Source organism: Melozone crissalis, unplaced genomic scaffold (assembly GCF_028551555.1).
Source record: "Melozone crissalis strain CALT ecotype California unplaced genomic scaffold, PUWL_Pcris_2 ptg000090l_1, whole genome shotgun sequence".
Lineage (NCBI taxonomy): Eukaryota > Metazoa > Chordata > Aves > Passeriformes > Passerellidae > Melozone > Melozone crissalis.
Genome location: NW_026535867.1, coordinates 998,625 through 1,007,671, shown reverse-complemented (window position 1 = coordinate 1,007,671; position 9,047 = coordinate 998,625). Strand labels below are relative to the sequence as shown.

The 9,047-nt window shown below is 42.7% G+C and overlaps 1 protein-coding gene across 1 annotated transcript; it reads right to left on the bottom strand.

Moving 5' to 3' along the window:
- Positions 1-410: 410 nt before the first annotated feature.
- Positions 411-8,499, bottom strand: GATD3 (glutamine amidotransferase class 1 domain containing 3). Its single transcript, XM_054291284.1, has 7 exons — positions 8,270-8,499; positions 4,969-5,021; positions 4,220-4,333; positions 3,760-3,879; positions 2,514-2,606; positions 2,032-2,188; positions 411-1,406 (listed from the first exon to the last, which is right to left on the bottom strand). The coding sequence occupies exons 1-7, from the start codon at positions 8,381-8,383 to the stop codon at positions 1,278-1,280; spliced, it is 780 nt and encodes a 259-aa protein (XP_054147259.1). The 5' UTR covers positions 8,384-8,499; the 3' UTR covers positions 411-1,277.
- Positions 8,500-9,047: the final 548 nt, after the last annotated feature.

The following is a 9,047-nucleotide window of genomic DNA, read 5'->3' as shown; positions in this document are numbered from 1 at the left end:
TTCACTCACTCCAATAAAAAAATGTCACCCCACATCCCTGGCAAGTGTTCAGCCATAAATGGCATTTGCCATAGACCAACTCAGTCTAAGTCTTGTAGATTCATTTATGAAACATACAATTCTCCCTTGAAAATATGGGTTCACTTCAGCAAGTCTGTCATGGAAAAGAAACTGTAATCCAGGGTAAGGGATGTCATTTTGCTTTTTTGTTTGTCTGAATTTGAGAAATGCTGTGTCCTGCTCAATAGAAAGGTAATAAAAAACTTGGAAGAGGTGGAGAAGATTATGCTGGATTCTATATGGAAAAAATATACAAAATTTGTGAACTGAAAAGCAGAAAAACTGCTAAAATGTCCCGACCAGTGTAAGTTATCAAAGTTAGCTCCCAAACAAAAGTAAAAGGACAAGGATAAGATAAAGGCAGAAATTTATTTATTTATACATCATTATTCCAGACATTGAATAATACTTCTTTGGAGAAGCTTTATTGCCCTAAAGCAGAGGAAGTTAGGATATTTTGAGATTGTTTTTTCCATTCACTACTTGTCATACAACTGCTTTAACCGGGGTGCTGTCCTTAGAGTTGTGCGTCACATCAGCAGATATTATTTTCTTATTTTCTTCTTCATTTCAAGAACTTTTAAAAGTATAATGGGCCAATGGATGAGTTTTTCAAAGTGCTGCTGTTGTGGCAGTTGTGTCCTGCTGCTGACTGGTGCTCAGAATGACTTTGTGAAAGTGGGATTCTTTAAAATGGAAACAAAATCTTTTCATTAATACTGAGTTAAATTAAGATGTGGAAGATGTCTTTTCCCTCAAAAGATGACCCTGGCTGTTAGTTCACAGACACAGGCCTGACCTTAGACACCTTGAACCATGCATTCATTCCTCTACTCCCATTCTTCATCCACTAGATATGTTGCCATTTGCCAAATCCCTACTACACATCTGCCCTCAGCTTCTGAAAGGGCCTTGAGTCCCTTTTTCCCCCCGTAGAACTGGTTTGACACTGGTGTGTTGGGATGGCTTTGTTTCAGAACACATCCAGTCAGCTCTCTCCAGATGGAAAAGCTCAAGAAAATCCTCTGTGTCTCAGGCCAGGCTCCTTGTCCTCTGCAATGCCCCTCTCTCAAAAAGGCATGGAAAATCCTGCAGCTGGGAATCAATCAGCTTTGTATCAGCATTCACTAGAGTGTGAGCAGGACAAGCAGGTGTGAAGATCTCCATTGGTCCATATTTGGTTTGTTACCACACCCTAAATTTAAACATTTCTGCTTTTATTTGCCAGTTAATTTTAGCACATTCTTCACCATTGCCCCAATGCCATCAAAGATATGGTGTAATGCTGTTTCACACATAAATGCTGGTGTGGTCACCACCTTATTTTTTGTATCCACGTGAGCTTCGTAAAAAGGAGTTAAGGAAAACACAGCACTTGCAGATGCTGCCTGCAAAATGAAAACTTCACAGTTCCACTATCCTATAAAACTTCCTCCAAATCTGGTATACAATCCAGCTGTAAAGACAGCTGCAACCTATAATCCAAGCTATGACAAGGTATTTTTTGCCAGAAAAACAAATGCTGCATGAGAAACCTGTGGAAACACCCAGAAACACAAGAAAACCTACAGAATTCACTGATGATAGTAAAATGTCTCTGAGTACAGTCTGCAGCATTAAACTTCAGGAAAATAAAAATCTCAAAGAGAACTGACCAGCTGTAACCCACACCAGTTTTATGTGCAAATTCATTCAGTACTTAGTGTATTACTGGGTGCCCAAGGGAGTTGAGCGAGAACAACTTCTGACTCCCAGTGTGTAGTTACACAGTCAGTGTGTAATTACACAGCAGGAGTTACACAGCTGTGTACAGAAGAGTTGCTAATCCTGCACTGCACCACTGCTATCTGCTACCCACTGCACATTCCCATGAAAATCTATATGGAAAAGCACAGATTTTACATGTGTTCATTCCTTTAATGCCACGTTTCTGAGCTGTCTCCCAACATGGAAGTTAGCAGGAAAGGATATGGTTACTTCTTTCACACAGTGCTTTGCTCCCAGCTCTTTGATGGCTCCTGCAGTCCCAGCATAAGGCCACTTGCCCCCTTCCTCTTCTTCATGGCCCACAGTTACCTCAGCACCAGAGAGCACCTTTGCTGCCAGCACTGGGGAAATGCAGCACAGGCTGCAATAGAGGGAACTGTAAGAGCAATTCTGCAACACCACTAGTCCAGAACTTGCCCACAACTGACATGATTCAAATGGACACAGCTTTGAAAATCTGAAATACATCACAAAGCAATTTCCTCCCAGCATTTCCCCAGCTTCTCCTTTGACAAACACCAACATACACAAATGTTGAAAAACAAATATAAAAAATAGGCTGCAAATGATACAAAACAGAAGATCCTTTTTTCAGTTCTAAAAACAACAGCTGCACATTTCAACAAGACACAGGCTGTCTCCATGCTCACACTTTGAAACAAATGCCATCCAACTCACATACATACCCAATAGGTTTGCCTGCTTTGTGGAAGTCTTTCAGGACTCGCTCAACTTCTCTGTTCACCTTGCAATCCTTCCCATCAACAGCAAAGGTAGATCTGTCACAACAAGAAACTTACACAAAGCTCAGTGTAAACCTACAAACAGAGGTATTTGCCTGTCTGCTGTGAAACTGGCTCCAAAGGGTCATACCTAACTTAACAGCTACTAAAAAACTGGTTAAAAACACTCCCTACGTGACCATTAATGCTTCAACCAAACTGGTTTTTCTAAGGCTTTGGTCTGCCAGAAAGCCCCTTACTTAATAAAAGCATCTTAAAATGAGAATCATCAAATCAGCTTTCTAGAATTACTAAGAAGTTGTACAGCAATCTTTTCAAAGAAGAAAAATATGTAAGAAGAAAAGGGAAGTAACATTCACGTTTCTCCAAGCAAACAAAAAAGCATCACAAGATCAAGATAAGCAGTATTCCACATGGCTAACACTTTTTGTTCCCTTTTTTTTTCTGAGTCTGCTGTTGTTTTATAATTATAATGCAACAGGGGATTTTTTGGTAGGCAGAGAGGAAGAAACAGAATAATAGCACTACAAGCACCTGAAACCATTAAAGTTGTACCTTCACTTCCCTCAGACCCAAAAAGAGACACCACTAGGGGGAGGAAAAAGAACTTCTTATGCATTATCTGAACTCTTCAGTTCTCATCAACATTGTTCAGAGAATTTAAAACAAGACAATGACAAGACTTTGAAAGGAGTTATCCTTATTAATTAGGAGTTACATTTGTAGTAAATAAGGCCATTTATGGATTTTATTGTGTGAATCTTGGTTCATAGAATGAGAGAATGGTTTGTGCTGGAAGGGACCTTAAAGATCATCTCATTCCAACTCCTCTGCCATAAGCAGGGACAACTCCCTCTAGGCCAGGTTGCTCCGAGCTCCATCCAACCTGGCTTTGAAAATTGCCAGGTATGGGGCATCCACAGCTTCTCTGGACAACCTGTTCCAGTGCCTCATCATCCTCACAGCAAGCAGCTGCTGCTCAGTGTCTCATCTAAACCTACTCTCTTTCAGTTTGAAGCCATTGCCCCTTGTACCATCACACCAGACCCTTGTAAAAAGTCTCTTTCCATCTTTCTGGTACTGAAAGGCTTCACCTCAAAGCCTTCTCTTTGCCAGGCTGATTATGCATAATCATAATCATGAATTATGAATACTTAGTTGAGGAATCTGATGTTTAGTTGGCACTCACAAGTTTTTGGCAGCTCCAAATCCACCAGGGAATATCACAGCATCGTGGTCTGCTGTAGTGAGCTTGGCCAGGCTTGTGATTTTACCACGAGCAATTCTGGCAGATTCCACTAAAACATTCCTTAAAGAACAGAAATAAAACAATGTGATTAATTCAGCATTTGCACACAGAACAGAGTAAATAAAGTTTAGCAGAGGAAGAGAAGGGTGAGGAAGGGAGGAAGCAAGAACTGCTTTGGGTATTTAGTAACTGAAGCTATTGAAGGTTCTGAAATGCTACTGCTGGGAAACACAGGCACTGACAGACTGTATGTAATCAGGTCCAGAACACTCATGTAATACCTCCTCTCCAAGAAAACCACCACAGCTGGCACAAAGCTACTGAAGGCATTCAGCCAAGTGCTACAAGAGGCATTACAGGCTGCTGCATCTGAAGAAAGCCTAACACATCCCAGACCTACCTTGACTCAGCTTCAGCTGGCTGCCCTTTGCTGTGGTCAATGACATGCATCTGAGGCACATCTGGAGCGTACATCTGCACCTCAGCTCCCCCACGGCTCAGGTGAACCAGGATACTGCAAACAAGGAGATACAACAGGCAGAAAACTTCAAGGGAGAGGCTTTACTGACCCCTAAACCTGCTACAAATATTCCACCAACTGACTTTGAAAGATGAGGAAAAGCACACATCCCACCAAAGCAGGCAACCAGGAACAACAAAAGCTTCCTTCCTCCAAGTCCCCAGGTGTTATGGAAGAGTCTCACAATTAACATAGCCACTAACATTTAATCTAGGTCTAGGTGACACATCTCTCATTAATTCACAGTAAGAGTTAATTCCACTTAAGCATTAACAATTCTGCTGTTAGATTTAGCCCCAGAACAGAAAATCAAGTAGTTCTAAAATTAAGTCTGTATTTGACTCTCTTGAGATTGAATCTGGAACTCTGAATTCCTGTTTCTGAAGAGAGTCTCTCTCAGACTCATTGTTCTGGCATCACATGCACAGTGCTGCAGCTTTGGGCAATCACTGAGTTCTACAAGAATGCAGCCTGAGCTCACAATTAGGCTGTGACAAAAATGTGAAAAAGCTTCATCATTCATCTCTCAGGGTAATTCTGACAGCCAGAGACAGCAAAGCTAAATTAAACAAACTGCTGCAATGCAACGGAGACTTTTGTGGAGCCCACAGTCCCAAAATGCAACTTACGCTGATGCCTCGTGGATTTCTGTGCCATCATAGACACCACAGCCAGACAGGACCTGCAGCGAGAAATAACAGAGTATTTAGTGAGAAATTAACAGAGTATTGTGAGAAACAACAGAGAAATTAGTGAGAAATTAACAGGTGACACAAAACTCCCCACAGGATCTTTCACAAGGTAAGATTTTAAATAATAGTTAACACCAATTTAAAAGCAAGCTTTTACAATGCCAGTGAACACCACGCTATTAGCACTGGTGTCACCACCTGACAGACTGCAGAAATGGCATTTCCTATTTATAGCAACCCATCACAGGGCTCAGAAATAACCACTATTTATTTCCTGGCTGATACTTAATATTTATTTATACCACAGTTAATAAACTGACATGTTACCCGTAGGAATGTTTTTATTGTGCACACAGTGGGTTGTTCTGAGTGTCATTTATCTTTCTTATGCAGTGTCCACATCCATGTGAAACCCTTCCTCATCCAGGTGCCCATCCACCAGCAGAGGGACAGAAATCCACTCTGAGGGGGCACCTAAAATAAACTACTTTACCTGCTGCTGTCTTTTACCTGAGCATCTGCATCAGAGATCAACAGCCAAATCACTTTTAATGCAGTAATACAGTTATGCCATATTAGCCATACTTCTCTTTAACTATGTGGAAATAATACTTTTAATTTGTTTATACACCCCAGAGAACAAAAAGCACAAAGCAGTGAGCTACCCTTGTGCGGATGGAGAATCTGACAAAGTAGAAGGATAAAAAATATTTTTTTTTTCCCAAAAGCCATTGTAAGAATGAAACAAAACCAAAAAAATCTAGAGGTTTATCTAAATCCTGAAAGTAAATAGGTGAACTCTTTTGGGGCTTTTTGTTTGGCTCTTTGTTTGAAAGGAAAAAAATCCTGTTAGGAAGTCAATTTTCCTTTCTCTTTTTATTATTTTTTTAACTTTAATCTCTTCCTTCCTGGTTCTCCTTCAGTTTTTTTGTTTTTTTTTTTTTTTTATTTGAAGCTTGAGAGTTTTTAAAGACAGACACATGAACAGAAACTCACAACTGAAAAAGTCTTATCTAGTAGTGTTAGACTTGAAGGGACTTTCTGGTCACAATACCCAGGTATCTGTTCTCACCAAATATCATCATCACTTCACCAAATGAGCAAGACACATGAATGTTCTTCTGTCCATGTAAATCCTGTTCTGATATTTAAGAGTTGCCTTTGGCTTTGTAACTTTTTGTCTTTTCTTTCATTTAACTTAGACTGAATAAAGAGACAAGCAACTGTGCTAATGTTATGCTCTGTGAGCAAGACTTTTAATTTTTTTTAAAGTCAGTGAAACCAAAATACTGTAACATTATTATTGCAAACTCTTCTATATATAGTCTTCTGTTATTTCTGTACCTGGTTGATAACTAATCTTTTACCACAGTCAAAAATTTACTCACCAATATCAAAAATCACAATTCTTTTCCCAGCTCTATTTAAAAAGCTGTCACTTGCTAAAATGACAGCATTTCTGTTGGGTTAATTTTTAGCCATTTGGACCAGCATTCTGCTTTTTCCCAGACCAATTCTCCCCCAAACAGATTTCTTCATGCAGGTAATGCCTTCTTATTCTTTTATGTTTAACGCTGTCTAGACTATGCAAAGCTCAAGCTTCAAGGACTGTCCACTGAGTTCCAAAACTGTGCATCCATTTGTGACACCATCTACAGCCTGGATTTTTCCTGAGCAATCTGTAGCCTCCTCCTTGCTTTATTCTGGGTTTGCAACGTTTTACCCCCTTCCTGCCAAAACGCATAACCCAGTTTAAATATATTCACTGCCAGTATCTCACCCAGTAACACCATAAACTATTTCAAGTCAAATCCTCCTGGGTTCCTCAGTACAAAGGAGACATGGAGCTCCTGGAGTGGGTTCAGTGGAGGGCAGAGAGGATGAGTGAGGGATCTCTCTTACAAGGAAAAGCTGAGGGAGCTGTTCAGCTTCAAGAAGAGATGACTGAGACTTCATTAATGTGTACAAATATCTAAATGGGGGTGTCAGAGGATGTGCCAGGCTCTGCTTGGAGGTGCCCAGCAATGGGACAAGAGGGATGGGCATAAAGTAATGCAAAGTTCCACCTGAACATGAGGAAGAATTCATTTCCTGTGCAGTGACTGAGCACTGGGACAAGTGTGAAAAATGTGTAGTTTATGATTGGCTTTTCGCAAATATTAAAATGAATATTATGTTAAAAGTTATGCTGTATTAATTTGCTTAAGTAGTGTGTTAAATATAGTTTTAGGTTATAACATAATGTTAAAATAGAAACTATGCCACATAAGATACTTTTTTTAAGGAAAGGACTCGCACTGAGATTGCAGCCACTGGGCACCTAAATCTCTCAGAGAAAAAGAATTTATTGCTCCATTATCAGTAGAAACAAACTTCTTCCCGCCTCGCTCAGCCCTGAGATGCCGCTTGGATTAAGAGGAAGAAGCTGACACTGACCAGACAGAATCCTGTGTTTGAATGGAATTTATGCATCATGTATGAGGTGTATGAATATGCAACAGGTGCAACAGGTTGTTTTTTAAGGGTTAATCCTCTGTTAACATGTGTGTTTTTTCGGGCTTATTTTGCCCGGAAAAAGGTACCGGGACTGTTCATAACTCTTTGTTTTTTATTGTCTCGTATTGTTCTAAATCCTAATTGTCCACATTTTTATTACTCTAATTATATCACTATTTTTATAACCATTTTTTTACTACTAAACTTTTAAAATTTTAAAAACAAGTGACTGGCATTTTTCACAAGGAGGCTATGGAGTGTCCCTCACTGAAAATATTCCAAAACTGTCTGGATACAACCCTGTGCCAGTGCTCTGGGCTGGCCCTGGTGACCACCGTGCTCCCTTCCAGCCTGACCCATCCTGGCATTCTGTGGTTCTTCCTAAATCAACTCCAGGCCAACAACAACTATACAGACGCCAAGTTTTACATGTTTCCCTCTCCTGGTCTGGCTTTCTCCAAGTTTCTGAGCAGGAAGCAGCCTTTTCTTCTCAAATTCAGCGTCTCTCCAGGGTTTCCAGCCGTCGCAGCCACCCTGCGAGGCTTTCCCAGGCCGCCGCCCCGCCGAGCCCTCCCCTGCACCGGCCCCACTGCCGGAGCGACCCCGGCTGCAGGGCCGAGGGTGGCTGTGGAGAGCCAGACAGTGGAAAAACAAACAAACAACAAACAGACAGACAGACAGACAGACAGACAAACGCTTCTCCTAAGCGCTGCCCCGGCCCCCGCGCTCCTCCATTACTCACCACAGCGACGCGGGCGGGGCGGCAGCGCGGAGCGGAGGAGTGGAAGGAAGCGAGGCCGCCGGGCACTGCTCGCCGCAGCGCCGTGCACAGGGCCGGGCCTCGGGAGCTCAGCATGGCTGAGGGCGGGGGCGGCGGCGGCGGAGGAGCCGGGGAGCGGGAGCGGAGAACCGGGAAGGGAAGCGGGCGAGGCCCACGGGAACCGGGATAGACGCGCCCGGAGGCCGCTGCGCCCTTGGCGGCACCGGCGGCGGCGCCCCCTGGCGGCGGGGAGGGGCCGCCTCAGGGCCGGGAGCCGCCTGTTCCCTTCCCGGCCCTCATTTATCGGGAACGGCAGCGGCGGGAAGGGGACTGAGGGTAAAAACACAACGGTGCGGATGTGACAGGGGACAAATTAACAAGTTGGTAGACGGTGCAAAACTGGGAGGAGTTGTTGGGTCCTTGGAGGGCACAGAGGGCCTGCAAAGAGACCTTGCTAAATCAGAGAGATGGGCAATCACCATCTCTGTGAGGTTGAACATTGGAAAAGTGCTGGATTCTGCACCTGGGATGGGACAATCCTGGAGATACAGACAGAATGGGGAATGAAAGGCTGAAAAGAAAGGTATTAAACTATCAGAGAGTGTCCAGAGGAGGGCAGTGAAGATGGTGAAGGTGTTGAGGAGAAGGCATGTGGAGAGCACTTGGTCTGTTCAGCCTGGAGGAGACTGAGGGGAGACCTCATGGCAGTTACCTTTAATATTTAAAGCCCCATAAAACAAATCCAGAAGAGCAGAATATG

Excerpts from the sequence above, each read along its gene's own strand:
- GATD3 (XM_054291284.1), bottom strand. The coding sequence starts at position 8,383 with ATGCTGAGCTCCCGAGGCCCGGCCCTGTGCACGGCGCTGCGGCGAGCA. Across the intron at positions 5,022-8,269 it reads GCCCCGCCCGCGTCGCTGTG|GTCCTGTCTGGCTGTGGTGT; the intron begins GTGAGTAATGGA and ends TTCTCGCTGCAG. Across the intron at positions 1,407-2,031 it reads ACTGTGTGAAAGAAGTAACC|GAAGCTCACGTGGATACAAA; the intron begins ATATCCTTTCCT and ends ACTCCTTTTTAC.